This window comes from Phyllostomus discolor, chromosome 4 (assembly GCF_004126475.2).
Source record: "Phyllostomus discolor isolate MPI-MPIP mPhyDis1 chromosome 4, mPhyDis1.pri.v3, whole genome shotgun sequence".
Classification (NCBI taxonomy): Eukaryota; Metazoa; Chordata; class Mammalia; order Chiroptera; family Phyllostomidae; genus Phyllostomus; species Phyllostomus discolor.
In genome coordinates, this window is record NC_040906.2 from 3,124,115 (window position 1) to 3,145,875 (window position 21,761).

At 61.7% G+C, this 21,761-nt stretch overlaps 1 protein-coding gene across 1 annotated transcript in view; it reads right to left on the reverse strand.

The window, feature by feature from the left end:
• Positions 1–11,607: 11,607 nt before the first annotated feature.
• Positions 11,608–21,761, reverse strand: part of SH3BP4 (SH3 domain binding protein 4) — a 66,081-nt gene continuing 55,927 nt past the window's right edge. Inside the window, exons 4-6 of the mRNA XM_028510033.2 lie at positions 18,023–20,382; positions 14,361–14,549; positions 11,608–13,628 (exon numbers count right to left, since the gene is read on the reverse strand). Of these exons, the coding sequence (XP_028365834.1) occupies positions 13,404–13,628; positions 14,361–14,549; positions 18,023–20,382 (2,774 nt within the window). The 3' untranslated portion in view covers positions 11,608–13,403. The remainder of the gene's footprint in view (positions 13,629–14,360; positions 14,550–18,022; positions 20,383–21,761) is intronic.

The window sequence follows — 21,761 nt, forward strand, 5'->3', positions numbered from 1 at the left end:
CTGCTGTCTGAGGCCAGCGTTGGGGACTGGAGACGGGGCAGGGGCGTCTGAGCAGGGTTGGGGGGTCCCGGGGCCCCTCCGCAGACAGGCGGCCGAGCCCACAAACCCACAAGCCCACAAACGGGGCGGTGGCTTAACCGATGCCACATGCACCCCCTCGGGAAACATGGGCATCTTCCCCTCCCAGGAGAGTGGGGACGAAGGCAGGGTGCTGGGGGATTTGGGGAGGGGGAGGGGGGTGGTTTGGGTCCGTGGGCTCTCAAATCCCTGCAGATGGGAAGGTGCCACTGAGTGCCGTGTGGGTGGGCTCGATTGAGGCTGCCCCGTGTGAGTGCAGGGCAGGAGTCTCAGCACCTGGCTCCCCTTGTGGGGGCAACACCTGGACGGTGAGGGCAAGGCTCCTCCGAGGGGACACTGGGCGGGGAAGAGAAGCACCTGTTCTCTACTTGGGCGCTGGCTCACGCTCCCCTGCCCCCTGCCCCCTGCCCCCTGCCCCCCATCCCAGGTGTCACCCCGAGGCTCCCTCTCCTGCATCATCAGATTTCCGGCTGCTGGGTCCTTCCTGCCCGCAACTACACTAAACACACGGATGCAAGCCTGCCTTGTGACCTCACTCCCTCGCCCCCCGCCCCTCGGCCTCGGTGGGGGGTGTGGGCGGGTGGGGCGCTGTCTCTTCTGCCTGCTCCCCCTTCTCTCCCCCACATGCACCCTCTCTCTTTGCTCTCGGGCCTCGCGACGCCCACAGAGCCCGGTGCCTCCCGACAGACGCTCACCGTGGCCCCGTGAGTGACCTACATTTGCTCATTTGCTCCTCTGGTTATTTTTAAGCACCTGAGACCTCACCATCCAGAGCACGAGCTCACGCTTTGCCGCGGCCCACCTGCAGCCGCGTGGGTTTCTGCCCCGCACCTCCCGCCTCCCGCCCCCCGCCCCGAGGCTGATCTTCCCCTGCTCGCCTCTCTGTGGTGCTCTTGGGCGCCGACGCAGCAACGACCGGCTCACTGGTCCACGCTTCCTTAAGTGCTTTTCCCCGGCCTTTGCCAGGGCCGCCAGGGTGGCCGTGGACACGCTGGTACACGAGTCTGGTTGCTCGTGAGCACTCTCAGCCGGCCTGCGGGCGGGAGCACGTCTGCGTGGCCTCCCGCGTGGCCCCGGCCTCCTCAGAGCGTGGCGGCCACGAAGCGATGGGACTTCTCACACGGCGGCGGGATTTCCAGAGCAAACGTGCCCGTGGACGTGGCAGAACTCCGCGGTCCCCTTGGTCCTGGCCTCAGACGTCACGTGGCATCTCTCTCTGCACCCCCGCCCCCCCCCCCCCCCCCCCGGCCCCAGTGGAGGCGGCCGCGGCCGTCCGGGCTCAGGCAGTGGGCGGAGAGTGCGGGTCTCACGGAGGGCGTGGTAGCCGGGCACCGAAGCGGAACTACGGAGGGGGAGGGGAGTGACCGGACTGCGCAGGAGAGGGAGTCCCAGCCAGGAGGGGTGGGGGCCGGGGCAGGGGGGGTGGCCCCACCTGGGAGCTCTGTAGACGGCGGGCCCAAGGCCCGCCGTCCCAGAGCACCAGAGCTGGGAGCCCCCGGAGAAGGGCCCGTCGCCCACACGCAGACCGCTCAGCGGCCCCCGGTCACTCTGCGCCCGGCCTCGCCCCTGTCATTGCGGCCTGGCGGCGCTTCCTGTGGTCTGACGGAGTGGGGTGGAGTCAAGCCCTGCAACGAATCCGTGCTAACAGAGGGGACAGGGTGTTCCCGAACACAGCGAGCCCGGGCTTGGGACCCACCGGCTTTTGGCCGGAGGGGAGAGCCGGAAGGAGCCCCGGGGAGCCAGCACTCGGTGGCAGATGGAGGCGGGAGGCGTCCTGGGGCATCGGTGGGGCGTGGGGTGGCGGCGGGGCAGTGACCGAACCGCAGGAGGGAGACCGAAGGCCTCTACAGTTTGTCCCAAAGGCAGAATGAAACGTCAGGTGATTAGCGAGGGAACCCTGTGTTCATCGTTTTGGTGGCTTTGACGGCATTCCCCTTTTCCCTCTGGGGACCGTTTGGGAGCCGTGCCTGGGGCCCAGGGCCAGTGGCGGGGACAGTCTCTGCGTCAGCGGCACTTGGGTCTCACCGTGACGCCCTCTGTGCTCCGTGAATCTTCACACCGTGACCGTGACCGTGACCTCCGGCTGGGGTCTGCCCCTGTCCCTGGCCACTCCAACTGCACCCTGGCTTTGGAATCCCTCAGATCCGCGGGCACCAAGCCCACCGCACGCCAAAGCTCGCCCTCGGTCTGGACCTGCCACCCGGGGAGTCTGTCGTGGGAGGGAGCAGGAACACCCGCCTTGTCGGCACCCCGCACAGTCCCCGGGGCTGGAGAGACGGCCGCCTGTCCTTCCTGAGGAACCCCTAGGGAGATTCTCAACATTTTTCACAAAGATACTTGGATTACAAAAATATTTTTCACATTGTTTTCGTTCGAATAAACATCGTTTGGGAGAACATCCTTTCGGGGCCTGGACAGGCGGCTCGTTGGCTGGCCCGTCGTCGGCCTGTGCCCCCAAGTGTCGTGGGCCCCAGCCCCGGGCTGGGCGCACACCTAGGATGTGGGGTCCGTCCCGGGTCAGGGCGTGTGCGGCCAAAGGCAACCGATGGGTGTTTCTCTCTCCCTCCTTCCCTCCCTTCCTCTCTCCCTAAAATCAATAACCCTTAGGAGAAGATTAGGAAAAGCAAAAGAAAAAGATCTTTTGGGGCACACCGCGCCTCTCTGAGGGTGTGACCTTGCCTCTCTGTGTCACTGTGTAGGCGGGGGCAGGGTCCCCCAGGCCGGGCTGACCTGTGTTGGTCCTGGGCAGCCCCTCCCCCTCCCTCCCTCCCCCCACCCTCTAATCCCCCGACCAGGAGTATTTGCTGAGAGCCTTCGGACCTCTCTGGGAAACAACTCACCGCAGAGGAGGGGGAGTGGACGGGCACAGGACGGCCCAAGGCCAACGGCCCGACTCGAGACCCGTGTGGCTGAGGAAGAGCATCTGGGAACTGGACAGTGGCTGGGCCTAAGCAGGCGTGCTCCTCACTGACCGCTCTGCAGTGCTGACCACGGTCGTGAAAGGACGTGCAGTGGGCGGTTCTGCGGCCTCTCCAGGGGTCCCTGCTGACCTCAGCGGCTTCCTAGGACAGCCGGTGGCCTCGGAGACATTGGCAGCCTCCACGTGCCCAGCAGTGGCCCCCGTGGGGAGCTGGACCAGGGCCCGGGTCTCATACCTCCCTGTGGCCTGGGATGCAGAGCGACTCCCGGGAGCTGTGAGTGGAAAGGTGGCTGCGTCAGCCGACCGCAGAGCGTGGTGAGCTGGGCAGGAGGCGGGCGAGCAGCCGGGCAGGACGCCGGAGACGCGCCAGCCCGGGGAGGAGGCCTGGCCAGGGGGTGGGCAGGTGCCTCGTGGAGGAATCAATCCCCCGACTCGAAAAACAAGTGCCAAATCACCCTGACCAGCAGAGACAGATGGGCCCCATTTCTAGCCATGGAGTTGGCGAAGATGTTTAGCAACGGCAGTTCCACGGGAGAGCTAACACCCTGAAATGCAGAGCTGGTGGGGGGGCCCTTTATCAGGACAGACCAGTCTGAAACGGGGGAGCCCTCTCATCTTCATGTCGCCGAAGGCGGGACCCCCAGACCCACACCCCCGGACGCCCCATGACGACGGGGAGCTGCAGCGCTGCCCAGGAAGTGTCATTGTCTGCACCTCGAGCCTGGACCTGACCGGCCTCTGGCTCTCACTGCGGGCTCGCGGGGAAGGGGAGGTTTAGGGGAAACTCCAGTGACGCCCCGGCGATCCTACCAGCCCAGTCCAGAAGTGAGACGACCTCTTGGGCAAATGACCTGGAGAGTCACCAGGCTGCTTCCAACGAGTACCGAGTGCCCGGCGCGGAGGACCCAGAGGAGGGCATGGGGCAGGACAGTCCCTGGAGTCAGAGCACTGGGTGAGGCCCAAGCCGGTGGGGCACGTGTCCAGCCGGGGAAGGGGAGAGGAGTCACCAACTCTGCCCGACAGGGAACCTGAGAGGAACAGGGCAGGGAGGGGCAGGCCTGTTGCTAAGCACCAACCTGCCTGTCAGTCCTGTGGCGTAGTTTGTATGGGAGAAGGCTCCCCCAAAACAATTGCCTGGGTTTTAATTAAAGTCCAGCAGGAAGGGACTGCGAGAGGGCCAATGAGCGGCGCTGTGGCTGCTGGAATATTGAGAGATCACAGAGCAGGATCCGCACCCACCCCTCCTGCCCAGACGGGGCAGGCATGCACGAAGCCCTAGTGTTTTACCGTGAGATGCGGCATCGAGCCGGCCATCACGCCCCAGGGCTCCTGAGAAGCAGGTGGGGACCCCGGTGAGGTGCCGATTCACACGAATCACGGCGGTTACATTTTAAAAGCGATCTCAGCTAGGCGGATCCTTTCATTTTCAGAACGTTACTAGGCTGGCACCCATTTTACCACCCCCAAGAGCTGTGGGCGGAAGAAAATATGTGGGAATCCAAAGAATAATGATTATTACAGCCAGAGCCCCATCGTGATCTGGTTGATCGACTTGCAACATACCCAAATGAGAGTGAATATTATATACATTCCAATGATGCAAACTAGAGTATTACATTTTAAAGGCATCTTGAAAATAACGAGACTAATAACCCGCCTTGTTTGCAGTGAAACACACCAGGCAAAGCCCTTCCGTTTCAGGAGAGACGGTTGCCTGGTGACAGCCAAAGTATCTAATAATATTTTAAACAGAAATTTTTTGATACGTTGCATGCCACACACAGAAAAGGGAGTTAAGCGGAGTTGCCTTTACTTGGGTAGGATGTGCATTTCTGCATGCAAAACAAATTTATTCGTGTTTGATGGCTCGAAATATCCTGGGCCTGACGTGGCGACGCCGGCCGCCAGGACAGCGCTGTGTGTCCGGCACAAACTTAATATCTGAGAAACGACAGCTCTCTCCCGCGTCCTGGGAAAACGTACAAGTTTCCGAGTGTGCACTGCTTCTAACTAGGTCGAGGGCCCTGAGGCCCTCTGCAGGCACTCGTCACCTTTTTCGTCTTTAATTTTTCAACTCGTCTGTCACATGCAAAACGTGATAATTAGGAACACAGGAGGGTGTTTCTGCAAAAACGCCTTGAGCACTGGACTCTGGATACTCAGAGATTTTGGACACACCGGGGTGTTCTTACACAGTCACCAGCCGCACGAGGAACGCACCTTCACGGGGCACGTCTGTCTGCACACGCGGGGCTGCATTTGCACGTGTCGGTGTTACGGTGGCCAGGTGACTCGTCAGCGTGCAATTTGCTATGAATTCTTCCTTCCATAGGTACAGACTCTGACCAGGCTCGGGGCAGAAACGGGAAGAGGCTGGATCCTGCAGACCCCTCTCTCCCGGACAAGGAGGACCGGGGCCCCTGATTGCCGCAGCTGCCAGGCAACCACCCTGCCTGCCTGGGGGGCCGGCACACCCTCTTGCCTCCTGCTTTGCTCAGGTGCCCAGGTGACTCTCCAGGGAGGCCTGTGACATAAAGACAACTCACCTGAGGCTATATCGATGCTCACCACGTCACCAGGTGTCTGCTGTTCCCACCCGGGCGCGAGCATCCACACCTGGGGTGTGAACTGATTTTGCACTTGAAGTGTAGAAAATATGTGACTATGTGAAAATACAGCAAACCCTTGTTATTCCAAAGGGTGAGCTAAACACGTATCATATTATCATGGGGAGACCACTGAACTAGAATGAGCAGACAGAACTTTCCAGAAAAAAAATCCAGCATGGACCCTCCCCCCCGCCCTGCCCCATCACACTTACATTTGTTTGCTAAAAGAAAAATCACTACAATTTCAAACAAAGCTGCCCAGGTAAGTAGCCTCCCTTCCCCGAAATAACTTGATCCGCCCTGGTCGCTGGGAAGATGCTCATTCAGTGTGTCAGCCACCCAAGAACTTCCTGAGTGTGCCTTGGAGCGTGGTGAGTGTCAGTGTGAATTTACTGCGTGTCTGTTGGGCACAGCGGCCTCTCCTTGTCCGGTGTCCAGTCTGGCCCCAGGTGAGCGCACGGCTCCTACAGAGAGACTCGGGTTACCTGCATGGTAAGGGCGGAGGGCTGCCCAGGTGGGACACCAAAAAGGTGCCCCAGAGGCGTCCGGCTATCAGCTCAGAATCCTGAAGGAATAAAAGTAGCCAGGAGTCAAGGTGCTGATCTGCAGGTAGCAGAAACTGGCAACGCCTAAATCTTCTGAGAAGGGATTTGTTCAAGGGTAAGCAGGGGTCGGGAGACCTCAGGACCTACGCTCTTGAACTTGGAACTTCCAGCACTGGCGTGCTCCTGCTGCTTAGCCCTTACCTCCACCTGACCTTGCAACGAACACCGATCCAGTTTGTCACCCGTGTCCCCACCCGTGTGGGCTCTGTGGGGACAGGAATCACACACACCCCGGGGCCTGGGGCAGGGCCGGGCACACACGCGGCGCTCAGGCGTGTCTGGCTGTCGGCAAACCCTCCCGGTGGTCCTCTCAGGGTGCTCGGGCTCCTACCTCCCCCACCCCCAACCTTGGGTGTCTCTTCTCCACACACCCAACCATCCCGCACCGGAAGCCTGTCACCCCGCAGGCTCCCCCCGTTTCTCAGGCTCTTTCTGGTGAGCTGACCAGAGCGCTTAGTCCCCTCGAGTTTCAGGAGTCGGCTCCTGGGTCTGGTCGCTCCTTCCGAGGGGTCCCCCTCCACACCAGCCGCAGGCCCTCCTGCCGGCCCGCCCCCTCCCACCGAGGTTTGTGCCGGCCCCTCAGTTCCGGGGGCTCTTCTGCTGCCCCCCGAGGGGGAAAATGACACTGAAATGGGAAATTAAGACAATTAAAAAGTGCATTTAAAAAGTCTTGGGCACAACCAACATCAATTAATTTTCTCAAGTGTCCCTTGTCCCCCATTAAGTAGAATATTAAAGAAGCCAGTCTTTAAAAAGACCATTCTTGCCTTGGCTGGTGTGGCTCAGTGGACTGAGTGCCGGCCCGCGTGCCCAGGTCGCGTCCCCGGTAGGGGGCGTGTGGGGGCAGCTGCATGTGGATGTCTCTCCCTCTCTCCTTCCCTTCCCCTTTCTCTAAAAATAAGTAAATAAAATCTTGTTTCAAAAGCCAATCACTTTTTAAAAAAAGAAAATAAAAATACCATTGGCTAATACCATTAGCCAACCTGGAGCAGAAAATAATAATAATGCAAGCAATTCAAAACAAGGGGGAGGAGAAAGCTGGGTGACTCGGTTTCCTTAGGAGGAGCTTTCTAAAAAAAATGGGGAGAACCCCATCGTTTTCATGACCCTCTGCCCGAACAGCAGCCTTCACTTCATGCACGCGTGCAGACCGGGAACACCGCAGTGTATTATAGAAACGCAACTCGGACAATCGCTAACCCTCAGGTACTTGTGTTTCCGTGCTGGGCTGCAGCTTTCACCACGCTCGGCCCGAGGCTCAGCTCACAGGGGACGCGCCACCTGCCCCAGACTGTGACTTCATGCACAGAAAGCACACGCCATTGAAACAGTCTTCTGGGGACCGTGCATGGACAGAATTGCTCCCGTTTGCGACCTCGGGTTCATGTGACGCATCTCTGTCGTTCTGGGGAGCCCACGGGCTCCATCGGGCTGTGACCAGGTCCCGGGCAGGAGCAGCGTGGAGTCGTGTGTGCCCCTCCCCCCTCGGACGCGGTCACGCAGCAGAGGGCCGGGAGCCGGGGACCAGGCATTTGTTCGTATTAAGAGAGATTGTGACAAAACACACCTAGCGAAGGGTGCCATCCTGTTTTCCTGCAGTTCACGACGGTTCAGCGGCGTCATCACACACACCCACCTAGTGCAAGCAGCCCCTGATGGGCTCCTCGCTGGGAGTGGCTGGGGCTCAGAGAGGGAAAACTTCGTCAGTTACACCTTGGTAAGGCCGATGTTTGGTTTGAAAAAGGAACGCTTTGATGAAGTGCCGATATTTTAAACACTAAGGGTTTCAGGAAGATGGCCACACAATAGCAGTGAGGCCTCTCCAGCGGCGCGCACCGGCCAGAAGCAGCCTGCAGGGTGGGCGTGGAGGGCAGGCAGCCCACCCCTCCCCCACCCGATGCGCAGGTGCCAGCGGGCTGCCCCTCGCTGGCTCCGGGCACGTGCGCCTCCTGCCCCGTCTCCAGCGCTCTGTTCCAGGGGACACGAGGGCGCACCTGCGGGTGGACAGGGCTCGGCATTGGCCTCTGTGCCAGCTGGGCCTCTCGGCCCTCCCTGAGTCTGTTTCCTCGTGTTTGAAGCCAAGGTCATGGTGAAGGTTGAACAGCACAAGCCCTTCACAGACCTGGCGATCACTGGGCACTTGGTGTCACTCCGCCTCCCCCCAAAATCCAGGTCATTTGTTACTGTTCAGGATGCGACCGCTTCCATCTACTTTATGTGAAAGGGAATTTTATTACAGCATAAATCATGGAGCAAACTGACAATGTTTCCCTCGCGCCGGGAGATGAGTCATTAGGAAATGTAATTGCTTTTGGTGTGCACACCATTGCGCTCCATCCCCGCCCGGGTTCCTCTTCGAACCCTTCTTCAAACTGAAGCTGGTGCTGAGGCATCTGCGGCTGGGCAGACTTTCATTTATTTTTATTATACATTGGCTGTAAACACAGCACGAAGCCCATTCTACCCCCTCCACCAGCCACAGCCATCCTCCAAGATGCATTTATATATATATTTTATTTATTTATTTATTTTTGGAGAGAGGGGAAGAGAGGGAGAAAGAGTGGGAGAGAAACACCAATGTGTGATTGTCTCTCACATGCCCCCAACTGGGGACCTGGCCTGCAACCCAGGCACGTGCCCTGACTGGGAATTGAACCAGCGACCCTTTGGTTCGCAGGCCGGTGCTCAGTCCACTGAGCCACACCAGCCAGTGCTGAGATGCATTTCCAGCCCAGACAGAGATAGGGTCCATTCCTTCACGCAAGAAGCACTACCGCGCCAGGCTCTGAGGATTCCGCCGGGGGTCTCCGTGGGCCGGCTGGTGGGAGACGGAAGGACAGGTGCCCCAGCGCCGGCACAGCTCAGAAAAAGACAGGGAGGCTGAGGACGCAAGGGGGTCCGGGGTGGGGTGCTCCGCAGGGCAGGACGGGAGCCTCCGCCCGGAGGAGACCCCACCGCCGGAAGCAAGTGGCTCTCCGGGTCTCACTCTTGCACCGCACGGATGCGGAGCCGAGAGACCGCGGGAAGGCGGCCTGGAGGGTGGAGTTAGAGCGGGTTGGACAGAAAGGAAAGGAGAGCCGAGGGAGGAGGTCGTAGGTCTGATCACGGCGGAGGGAACGGCAGCTGGGACCTGGGGACAGACACCGCGCGGAGGGTGGGGGCTGGGCGCTCTCAAAGGAAACGATTCCCCGCCCATGGGAGACAGCGGCAGGATTCACCCGGGACCAAACTGCCCTTTCCTCGGGAGACCGGGTTTTCTCCCAAGCTAAATCTTTCCCCTCGTGTTTGATCCTCAAAAACACCTACCAACACCAAAACTTCATGTGCCAGTTTTTATCATTATCGACGTCAAAATCAACGTCCATAAAGCACTGGACGCTTGAACTGACTCCTTGGACCGGCCCAGCGCATACTCAGTGAAAATAGAAAAGCCGTTCCTGTTCACACCGGCCCTGGCCGGTTCCGGACCTGCGGGGCCCGGAGAAGGGCCAGACTGGGCTCTTCTCACCTTTACCCGATGCCCTGCAGATGGGGTAGGGACGCCGCCCTCTGAACAGCAAGCCCCTCTCCCCTCCGGCTCTTCCATCGCGGCCACGATCCCACTGCGCTGTGCGTGGGGTTAAACTAACGGCCTGTAACTCACAGCCCTCCCGTCCTCAGCGCCTCGAGGGTGACGTCTCGTCCCGATCGACAGAGACGCCACTGCACAGAGCCTTCAGGGACTGGCCGTCCCTCGTCCTCAGGTCCTTAGGGATGTTTCCGTGCGGCTGGGGGAGTGGAGCAGCGCCTGGAGGCTGGCTTCTCTGGGCCCAGCGGGAGGGCGGCCTGCATCCCTTCTGCTCACATCCCATTGGCTACACGCAGTCAGTGGCCACGCCTACTTGAAGGGTGGTTGGCAAACAGCCTGCAGTAGTCCCGCCCCCAGCCCTCAACTGCAGGGGATACGTTCCTCCCAGACCCCCAGCGGTGCCTGAAACCAAACCCTCCGTGCACTGTTTCAACGTCTCCACCCACACCTGTGATAACGTTGCGCTTACGTGTCAGGCACCGACCAGAGTAGCAATCACTCAGAATAAAACAGAACCATTTGACCCCAGTAAAGTCTGCGAATGCGGCCTTACCAAGTAGAACACGGGCTGCCCGCACGCGTGTACTGAGACCACGTGTGCTCGCTCTCCCCTTGGCCAGGGCAGACGGGTGGGCAGCCTGCAGCCTGGACACCCGGCCAGGGGACGCTTCCCGTCCTGGGTGGGACGGCCAGATCTCATCACGCCATGCGGAACAGCTCGGAACTCGAACTCTAGGAATTATTTATTTCTGGAATTTTTCCATTTGATACTTTCAGATGGGGGCTGCCTGTGGATAACTGAAACCGCGGGAGGGGGCCCGTTTGAGAGGGACTAATGTCGTGGCCACTGTGGTTTCCCCGATGAATTGGGCAGAAGACTCAGAGATGGATCACCCTGGATGCCCCACCGCTTCTCCCGAGCGAGCCTCACCAGCAGGCCCTGGTGCTGGCGGCCTGTGCAGCGGGTGGGCGTGCGGAAGTCCCAGGCCCCCGACCTGGGACTGTGGCCCCAGGTGGACACCGGGTCTCCACAGACGATGCAGCGCCGACGAGGCCGTCTCAGCGCGGGGCCCTCGTGCAGCACTGCTGTCCTCACAGAGGGAAGACGGCTGCGGGACGCCTCCGTTTCCTACCGACTTCTGGCCTCATTGACGGGTGACAGAGCACATCTCTGTGTCAGGACAGCCCGGGCTCCAGGCCGCCGCTCTGCTGTTAGCTGTGATGAAGGATCGCATCAACCCTTTCCTTAAGTGCAAAACGCGTGCCCGCAGGCTGGAGTGAGTGGGCAGGGAGACGGGTGAGGCCGCCCCAATGCTGGGGGCGGGGCCAGCCTCTTGCGGCCCCTGTACCCTCGCTATGCTGCACACACACCCTGGTCCCCAGGACTGGCCTGGCCTTGGACCTTGGGTCACCTCCCAAAGAGGCTTTCCTGAACCCCACTACCCCACTGTTTCCACGCGGGGCGGGTCCCCATCAGTGGTGCCTCCACCCGGCTTTCTCCCTGCCAGCACGTGTCCCTGGGGCGCACGATGGGCCACGGGAGCCAGGGGTGCTGCGGTGGCTAGCCCCTAAGGGATGGCTCCAGAAACCTGGAAAGTGCTCAGCCCCAAACTGTGTCGTGGGACTGGGGCGAGGGCCAGGAACAAGAGCCACCCCACCCGACCCTTCGGGCACCACTGACTGCCAGTGGCCAGTGTTGGCGGAGACCCCAGTGTTCCAAGAGCAATGAAATCACTACCAACAAAACAGACACCTGGAAACCCACTTGTCACACTGACTGTCCTGGGGGTGGGGGTGGGGCACTGTTCCACGCACAGGTGCTAAGACGAGGTTCCACTGTTTTATTCAAAGTCTGGTGGGTATGAGGAAAAAAACACACACTCGCACACTTAACAGGTCAAAATATCCAAATAAAGTTTACTGCAACTTTTGTAGAATTTCGTTTGTGCTACAAGACATGTTGCATAGGAAACGATTTGAAGCCCCTGAGGAAAAATATCCATGGTTTAAGGTGCAACTGGTTCTGTGTCTTCTTTGGGGAGAAGGGGAGGGGGGTCTCTGGAGGGAAGGAGGGCGGGTCATTGGAAAGCGGGGTTTCAGGTCATCTCGTGGGATGACTAGGGAGTTGTGTGTCTTGATTCTTGCAGCATAAAATACATAGTGGTTTTTTTGTGTGTGTGTCGTTTTTCCTAGCCCGTTGATCTTCAGGACCCCAATCAATAGATGCCTAAGAGTGTTTCAGCCCAGTAAGGGATTCTTCATGGATTACACCCAGTAGTTCTCGTGATTCAAAGCCGCCGATTCAGAGAGTGAGGTTCTGGATCTGGGCGTGTCCAGGCACGTCCCCGGGGACCGACTCTGGGGGTTCGCCGGGTACTGGCGGCGTTTCTCCCGTCTCCCTCCGGGACGCCAGGACTACGGCGGCAGCGTGAGGCTCAGCACAGCCACTCCATCCGCAGCCGTAACGGTTGTTGGTGGGACGTGCGGCCAGGTCCCCCATTTGACGTGGGAAGCCTTCCCATTGTCCATACTGCTCAGACAGACAATCTCTATGTTGTCAAGGAAAAGGCTTCCCCACACCATTCATTTTCCAGGAGACGTGGGAACGCCAGGAAGGGAGAGGGGATCCATCTCGACAAAACGAGGCGGAGAGAGTTTGGCAGACGACAGCAGGCACCTGGCACAGGGTGTCCCGGGCGGCCGAGGCTCCTTCAGGACCCTGGGGTGGGGGAAGGGGCCGTTTTGTGGGGGCCGCCTCACTCGCGCCTGGGACTGCTCGCTGGGGCGAGCGGGGGCCCTGAGGACGCCCGGCCCCGCTGCTCCCTGGGCTCCAGGGCGCTGACGCCTCATGTGGGACTGAACTCTGCCCACAGGACGGTCCCCGAGCGCCGTGGCCCCTCCCTCACTGCACCACGAGGCGAAGGCGTGGAAGATAAAAAAAAAAAAGAAAAAAAAAAAAAAGAAAAAAGAGGGCCCAGAACGTTCTTGGAAAGGACGGGCCTGAGCTACACTCACTGACGGACAAATCACGGTTCCTCCCCAATTCACTGTTTTGTTTTGTTTTTTTTTACAAGTACAAAGTGAAAAAAGGCCCAACACGCGAACAAAAGTGGCTTCCCGTGCCAGGCGTGGAAACGCGTGTCTGAGAGTAGGAAATGCCCCCGAGGACGTTTAAATACCTATGTACACCTGTAACATAATTTAAAAAGGTCTGCAGAGAACGTAAAAACCTCCAGAGCGGCTGCCCCGTGACGTGGTTTTTTTTTTTGAACCTTTGTGGTCCATGAAAAAACTACGATTACCTTTCTCATACATCCCCTCCTCCCCACACTTTAAAAAGGGGATTTTAAATGTACGTTTATACTTAACACAGAGAAAGCTATCTGATTGGCAACGACCTGACGTGGGCGTTCCCCTCGGGCCTCCCCCGCGCTGGAGGCGGTGGGTGGAGCGTCCATCCGTCCGTCCGGTGTGCTTGGTCCTGGGGCGCGGGGCCGGCCCGGAGCCGCCGTCCTCTGGTGGGGCAGTCAGTCCCCCGCTCCCAGCAACGTGACTGCTCGGACCCTTCGGCAGCGGCAGCGACAGTGGCAGCAGCGGCGCGCTGGCGGGGGCGGGGAGTCCGCTCAGATCACGAAGTCGTCCTGGTCGGCCGGGCTGAAGGCGGCCGCGCGCAGCACGTCCAGGGAGTTCACCAGGATGAGCGTCCCCGTGAGGTGCTTCCAGCGCTTGGTGACGGGGTTCCTCATGCGGTCCAGGCCCGTGTGCAGCTCCTGGATGACGTCGCGGTAGCTGTCCCCGACCTGGTGGCTCCAGGTGAGCAGAAAGTCATACGCGGGTTTCCACATGGCCTGCAGGGGGCGCCGTCCACACAAAAGGAGGGAGAAGAGACACAGGTGAGGAACTGGAAGACAGTCTGCCCGGCCCCCTATCCCAGACCCCTGTCCAGCTCCTCTGTGTGTTAATGCTACTCTAGCTGCTGGGCTGACTCTGTCCCAGGCCGGCACACTGTGGAGGGAACAGTGCCTTTTGCTCGGGAGTGGGGACACAGCACTTCCTAGCGGGGCCGTTTATTTAGAAATGCGCCCTGCTAACAAAGGACACCCTTGTGCTTGGAACTTCCCGCCTCCTAGGCCTCCAGACGCGGGAAGCGGCCCCTGCATGGAACTGAGAAAACAGCGGCTGAGCGGGACCCCAGCCAGCTCTGGCCCACACACCACCACCTGCCAGGTGCCCGTGCAGCAGGGACCTGGGGAGAGACCCAGGTGGGACCGCAGAGCGCCAGGGAACCCGCGCCGTCCCTCTGACGGAAGGTCATTCAAGGTGGGGATTAGCCAGCGACGGGCAGTTCCACCAGTGCTGTTCCAGGGTCCCACGCCAGGGCAGTGGCCTTGCCCATGTCACAGAGGGAGTCACCACTAAATGCCCGGAGGAGGACAAGACCTGCCCCCCTCAGGGAGGACCTACTGTGTGCTAGGCAGGTGCTCGCACGCTCTCACTCATTTTGCCCTCCTAAAAACGCTAGGAAACAGACAAGGCTATGCCTGCATGCCGCAGGTCGAGGGGCACGCCGCCCGCCTCACCTCGCTGTCCACGACCCCGTTCCGGTCCCGGTGGGGAGACTCGTACGCGTCCATCTGCTGCTTGGACACCTTGGCCAGCTTCTCCGCCAGCTCCCTCCAGCGCTGCGCCACCTCGACGGCCGTGGTCAGGAGCACGAAGTCCTGGATGAGCCTGACCACCAGGCCCTGGCAGTCCATCTTCAGCAAGGCCTGGGCAGGAGGAGCAGAGCGTGAGTGGGGGCAGCTCCAACGGCCTGCGCCATGTGACGCACGGCGGGCGAGAGATCGCCGACGTGTGGGGCGGACGCCCCCCCAGCGCCTCCACCCGTGCCCGTGGTTGGAAGGAAGTAAGGCCTCTGCAGGTGCACTGGGGTGAAGCGAGGTCACCCTGGATCGGGGTGGCCTCCAACGACCGGGGCCTTACGAGGTGAGAAACAGAGGCACAGGGGCAGAGGGAAGAGGGAAGGGCAGAGACGGGGCGATGCAGCCACGTCACCGGAGCCCCGGAGCCAGGACAGAGGTGCAGACGGAGCCGCCCTCGCAGCCGCCAGGAGGAACCAGCCCTGCCGACAATGCCAGGAATACAAGAGAATACACTGGCAGTTTCTTTTTTTAATCCCCACCCGAGCACGTTTTCTCACTGCCTTCAGAGAGAGAAACATTGATGCGAGAGAGGAGAGAAGCATGAATTGGCTGCCTCCCACATGGGCCTGATGGAGAATTGAACCCACGACCTTTTGGCTTGGGGCGATGCTCCGACCCACCGAGCCGCCCGGCCAGGGCTCCGCCGGCAGGTTCGAGCCCCCGGTGTGTGGCACGTTGCTGTGGCAGCACCAGGACAGCGGCCCCCCAGGGAGGGTGCGGATGACAGCTGCTCCCACTCCCACTGGAGCAACCGAGAGAGGCGGTGCCCTCGGCCGAGACTGACAGTGTGGCCTGGGGCTCCGAGGGGGACGGGCCGGTGGGCTGGACGGCTCAGTGGGACCTGCCGGCGGCCCCAGCCGGAGGGAGGGCTCCGTGGGCAGCAGAGGTGTGGGGCTGGGGACTCGCATTGTCCAGACTTAGCAGGACCGGTCCTTGTCCAAGCTGAAGGGGCTTCCTGTGTGTCTTTAGGACAGAAGTGACTGATACGAGGGGACTCGGGGGGGAGAGGCACACCCAGCACCCCAGCAAGGAGGCGACGGGACAGAGCCCCATCCAAGTCCCTGCCGCGGTCTGGGCCTTGGTTCCCTCCTAGAAAGGGCCTGGCCCCGGCAGGCCCCCGACCCAGGGCTCAGCGGCCTGATGGGCTCCGTGCAACCCCAGCATTTCTGGCTTCAAGAAACGAAACCAAAACAGCAGGCTGGCTGGCCTGCGCCTGGCGGGACATACCAGGTCGGACCCACTCTGAACGCGGTGGGCAGACGGACCTGCTTCCTTCCCATCGCCCTGCAAGCCTGCTGTCCAAAACCTTCGCCCCGTCTGCTTTATGTCAGCAGGATCTCCAAACCGAGAGCACGTTAGTGAACAGAAAACCTTGGGGGCAGGCAGAGGGGGGGGCGGGGAGGGCGTGGCCCGGCAGGGAGAAAGGGCGGGGAGGGCGTGGCCTGGCAGGGAGACGGGGCGGGTCAGATCCCAGGAGGTGGCGCCGCAGGAACCTGACGGATCCGGGTTTCCACCTCCCTGTACATAAAACACCTGGCTCCCGGCAGCTCCTCCAACACGCCGGGATAAGCCCGTCTGTGGTTTCTGGAAGTCTGGCCAACCACTCAGAGGAGACGTGGCGAAGCCAGTTTCACTTCAGCACCGCTCCAACCTCCCCGGGGCACCTTCCTGCCAAGGCCTGAGTTTCACTTCCGCCTCCCTGGGACTCCGGAGCCCCGGGGGTGCGGGGGTGCAGGGCTGGGGGAGGGGCAGAGGTCCAACACGCAGGGAACCCCATCCTCACACCGACGAACCTAAGGAAGCCTGCCAGAAAAGCTTTCCTGCGTTCCCCAAGTTGCTGGATAAGCCCTGGGTTCCCCACGTTGAAAAAAAAAAAGAAGTGATCACTTAAGTTTTCTAAAAAGAAACGAGGAAATGAGATAAAAGCCAGCTCCTCAGATTTCTGCACAGTGGGGAGGGGGCTGCCCGGGCCGGCTCCCTGCTCACCTCTGCCCACTCACGGGAAGGCAAACCCACTTTGTGCTGGTGTGGAGGCAAAATCAGTGCCGTTTCTGCTCGCACGGCATTCCATCACCGGCGGAGAATTCCAGCCCGGGGCGGGCGCGAGGGAGGCCCAGCCCCTCGCCGTGTGAGGTCCGCCCAAGGGGACCAGCAGTGTGGGCGGGACCTGATTTTACAGGTGGGCTGGTGAGCTGTGCCCTGGAGGGACAGGAGGGATCACCGAGGGGACCACACCTGGTACCCAGGGGAGCTCCACTCACCCCCAGCCACAACAATCCCCTGTGCTCCCCACTGAACCTGCCCACGCCCCAGTGACCCCCTGGTGGCCAAGGCCACCCCTTGACCCACCACACCCAGTTCCTGGCTCCCTCCTCCAGGTGAGGCCAGCTTCCTGCTGTGCCCCACGTGTCCAGTGCTCACTCCTTTGTGTGCCACCGTCGGGGCCTTGCTTCAGGCCCCACCCCCTGCAGCAGAAGCCACGCCACAGCCGACCCCATCCCTTCCATCCCTGACTCAAGGGGGCGGTGGAGAGACAGAGGTGACGTGAATGAGCCTCGGGTGCACACCTGTGCCCACACAGGCCCCCCTGGACACACAGGGACACACCTGTTCCGAGAGGTGCGGACACAGAGTGGCAGGGGGGAGGAGCGGAGGGGGTGCAAGTGGCAGGAATGAATGCCAGGGTGCTGAGAGTCACCCCTCGCCCAGGTCAGGAGGCGAGAGAGGCTGTCTGGCGTTGGCGGAACACGGAAGGGAAGCGGGTGACCAAGTCACAAAGGCCTTCCCCCAGGAACCGCCCGGGAGGACGGGGCAGGGAGCTGAGCCGGCCTCTGCTGCAGAGCGAAGGCCAAGGCGAGGCCACCCCAGGGCTTAGCCAGCAGCTCAGAGCGGGGCTGCCTGCGGGCTTGGCGCTGGGGCGGAGCCCAGGCCTGCCGGAGCCGTGAACGGTCCGGTGAAGGCCTCCCGGCGGGCCGGTGGGCGGGGTGTACCCTACAGCAGTGTGCCACCAGCTCCCCCCTTTTCACTTCCTCGGGTCCCAGTTCCCGGCTGCGCTGGCGAAACAGGGTGTGCTCACCCTGACTCAAACACACGTGGAAAGGAGGAAGAGGAAACAACACAGAGGCCCGGTGGAACCTTGCAGTGAGACGTGGAGAGAAACACCCGTTAAAATAGAGCCAGACAAGGGGGCCGTGGTTCCTCACGTTTGTGAGCCCCAGAGGTGGTTGGGGAGCAGGTGAAACACAGGGTTTCTCCCGAGAGATCTGAAGGGAGGTGGCTGGAGCACAGGCCCCCGGGGTCCCAGAGACGCATTCCAAGACCTCGGAAGGGCCCCCAATTCTGCGGGGAAAGGGCCCCGAGTGAGCTTCACCGCAGTGGCTGCTGAGCTGTTTGGGGCACCCCCCCGCAGGTTCCACGTGAGTGCCTCTTCCCATGCTTCATTCAAACCCTGTCCCTGCCTCTCGGAGAGCAGGGAGGGTGTCAGCCTGCCCTCCCCCCGCACCAGCCCCAGCCCCAGCCCCAGCCCCGGGGGGACTCACCATCATGAGCTCCTTCTGGAAGGATTTCCGGTCCTTGTTCTCGGCGTTGTTGCAGTCCTCCTTCAGCTTCTCCAGCACGGACGCCACCCGCTCGGGCTCGCTGTCCAGCTCGGCGCGGCAGAAGAAGGTGAGCGGCAGGCTCCCGTAGCCCAGGGCGTCGGCGAAGGCGCGCCAGCTGCTGATGTTCTCCATGAGCAGCGTCCGGACGGAGGCGTAGATGTAGGTGAGGAACTTGCAGGGCCGCAGGATCTGCTCCAGCAGCACCGAGGTGCTCAGCTCGGGCCCCGGCAGGAGGCTGGGCCGCGCCCGGCCCACCACCAGCACGTTCTTGGCGTGCACGAGGCCCACCTTGCCCTGGTGGTAGCCGATGTACCACTCCTTGGTCCACAGCTGCCCCTTCAGCCGGATCTTCTCCTCGCTGAGCAGGGCGATGGCGTCCCCCTTCTTGTACTCCAGCAGGTAGTGGTTCTTGCTCTGCCGCACCACGGTCTTGAGCAACTTGCCGAACTTGAGGCTGGACACGGGGCGGTCCTGGAAGGTGGGGTACTTGGTGGTGGCGGCAAACGGGGACAGGATGATTTTGCCGACCTCGTTCTTCTTGAGGAACCGTCTCTGCCCGGACGGCTTGATGGCACTTTTGGGGGGCGGCTGGGGGGTCTGGACGCAGAACTGGGTCAGGATGGCCTGCTGGTCGTCCTTCACCTGCACCCTCAGGGTGAAGTCCGAGAGCTCGCCGGGGCTCTGGCAGGTGATGGGGAAGATGAGGCGGCTCACCTTGCCCAGCTTCATCTGGAAGCCCCTCACGACCTTGGCCTGCTCGCTGGCCTTGACCTCGTAGTGCGTCATGTTGGAGAACACGCAGACCTGGAGGTCCTGCGGCCGGGACAGGACGAACTGGTGCCTGCCCCAGAGCTGCAGGGCCACCGGGGCGGGGCTGGGGGCCTGGCGGGGGACCTCGCTGACCAGGAGGGTCTTGGGGGCGCAGTCGTGCCCGAAGATGGTCACCACCGTCTTGAAGGATGGGTGGACGTGTTTGGGGCCGTAGAGCCCCACGGTGACCTTCTTGTTGATGAAGTCCCACACGGTGGAAGGGTAGAGGATGTTGGGGCCGTGGGCCACGATGGCCAGGTACATGCAGGGCTCCAGGTTGTCCAGGTGCACCTGCACTGTGTCGCCGTAGCTGTAGGTGAGGGGGACGGGGACATAGGGCCCCTCCTTCAGGTCGCTCCGCAGGCACTGCAGGCCCACCGTGCTTTTGCTGAACATGTCGCTCTTCACCTCGGCCGACACCGTCATCTCCAGGACCAGGACGGTCCTCACCTCCAAGGTGCTCAGCTTCACCTCCAGCACCGGGCTGACGCTGCAGCACCTGTCGCTGTTGAGTTCCAGGGGCGGGTCCAGCAGCGCCCTCATGGAGATCTGCTGGGTGTCCCCCGGGGCCACGTGGCCCTCGGGCACGTGGATGCTGATGCCGGTGTCGGGGAGCTGCACGGAGCCCCCCGAGCTGTCCAGCTTGCACACGATGTTTGTCTCCACCGCCTGGGTCTGGCCCCACCCGGGGCTTTGGCCCAGCAAGTCCAAGTCGTGGCAGGACCGAGCCAGCTTCCGATGGCTCAGCCAGGCCGCCCGGAAGTCCTCCCGGCTCTGGAACTGCTCGGGGACCGGGGACTTCAGGCCCGTGAAGAACCCCGAGGAGGCGGGCGCGTCGGACTTGGCTTGGAGGACGGAGAGCTCCGACAGGCTGTAGGAGCGCTTGCTTCTGAAGAACGGGTTGTCCCGCCTGGCGGGCCCCTCGGCGAGCAGCTGATCGGCGGCCGGCGGCCCGTCCAAGCCGGGGCCGGGGCCGTTGGTGGCGGCCGAGCCGCCATTGGTGAAGGCGGACGGGCCCGTGTCAAAGAGCAGCAAGTCCACGGTGCTCTTGGGGGCCAGCTCCTCCACGCTGGGCCCCACCGGCAGGTGCCCGTTCAGGAACGGGTTGGTCTGGGCCCCGTTCCAGAAAGGGTTGTTGCTGTGGGTCCTGCCGGACCCTTTCTGGTCATCCGTCCACCCCCCGGGCGCGTCGAACTCCCTGGCCGCCTCGTCGGGGCTGTCGGGGAGCAGGTCGATCATCCCGCTGTCGCTCAGGGTGGAGTTCCGGCAGCTCAGGGGCCGCACGTGCGAGGAGGGGATGTAGCCCATCTCCGTGGTGTTGTGGGCGTACCACCACTCGCCGCCGCACGTGTCCAGCACGTACAGGTGGTCGCCCTTGGAGAACTTCAGGGTGGTGAAGTTGCTGGGCCGGTAGTCCTTGATGGCCACCACTTCCTTGGCGTTCCCGAAGGGCGTGGGGTTGTCTCCCAGCAAGGCACTGGGGGAAGGCACTGCAGGGGACACGGGACAGAGGGTGAGGGCCGGGCCCGGGGGGCCGCCCGCACCGGGGAGAGACTAGGGGCCCGAGAAACACCCAGCCACCTGTCCCGGTGTCAGACACCTGGTGTCCAGGGTTGACACACACCACCACCCACAGAAGTGCAAATCAGCACCAGGAACGGCCACCTGTCCCGGTGTCAGACACCTGGTGTCCAGGGTTGACACACGCCACCACCCACAGAAGTGCAAATCAGCACCAGGAACGGCCACCTGTCCCGGTGTCAGACACCTGGTGTCCAGGGTTGACACACGCCACCACCCACAGAAGTGCAAATCAGCACCAGGAACGGCCACCTGTCCCGGTGTCAAACATCCGGTTTGAGTGGAACTGTTCTTGATCCCACTGAGCGATCGGAAACTCGGCGAGGTGGTGAGGTGAAGGGCAGGCTGCCCCACAAGGCGCCCCCCTTTGGCGCGAGGATTAGGTCGACCAGGAGACCACCGAGGCCCCCACCACTCGGGAGGAGCTGTTTTCCGTCTTCCTCACTTGCTTACAAGAATTCAGACAGAGGGCTCGCTCCGGGAAGAGAGCCATCACCAGAGAGGACTACACCGACCTCCCAGGGGCCCTGAGACACAGACTCCTGCCCCAGTGTCTCCGCACGGCGGGGAAAACACTCGTTTGTCCGCCACGCTCTCCCCACCTCCTTGTGAGTCATCTCCCTCCCCTTGGAAGCCCCCACCCCCACCCCTCCTTACCTCAGCGGGGCACAAAAGCCTTTGTTTGCCTGACTGCCTGGCCTCCCAGTCTCAGGGGGCCCCCATACGCACGCAGTTAAATTCTCCTTCCGCTACTGTCCAACGTCTACCTACCTGTGAGTCTGGCCAGAGAGCCTGGGGGCGCAGAGGGGAAACTGCCCTCGGCCAGAGTAGGAGGGGACAGTGAGGGGGGGTTTCCTCGGGAGCCAGAGACGGTCTGTGCTCAGCGACCCCTCGGCCAGTGGCCTGGCCGTGGGAAAGCCCCGGGAGGGCCCCTCGTGGGCAGGAGCCGAGTCCACGCTCTGCCCGCCACACGGAAGGTGCCCCCCTCTTCCTTCCAAGGCGAACCCGTCCTTCATCTAACCCTTCCCGTGACAGAAGATGTCTCAGGCCCTCTCTCCCTTCCAACCCCCTCGAACCGACCCTTCGGAACGACACCACCGCTGCACGGTCCCTCCCGCACACACGGTGGAAAGAAGCTCAACGGTGTGTGGCTGGCAGGGGTCACATCGTCCCTGAGCAACGGTGGAAGCGGCCTGAAAAACCCCGACCCTGGGAAGGGTGACTCCGAGAATTCACGGCTCTAGGCATCCGACTTTGAGTGTCAGCACAGCGGACAGCAGTGGGAAGG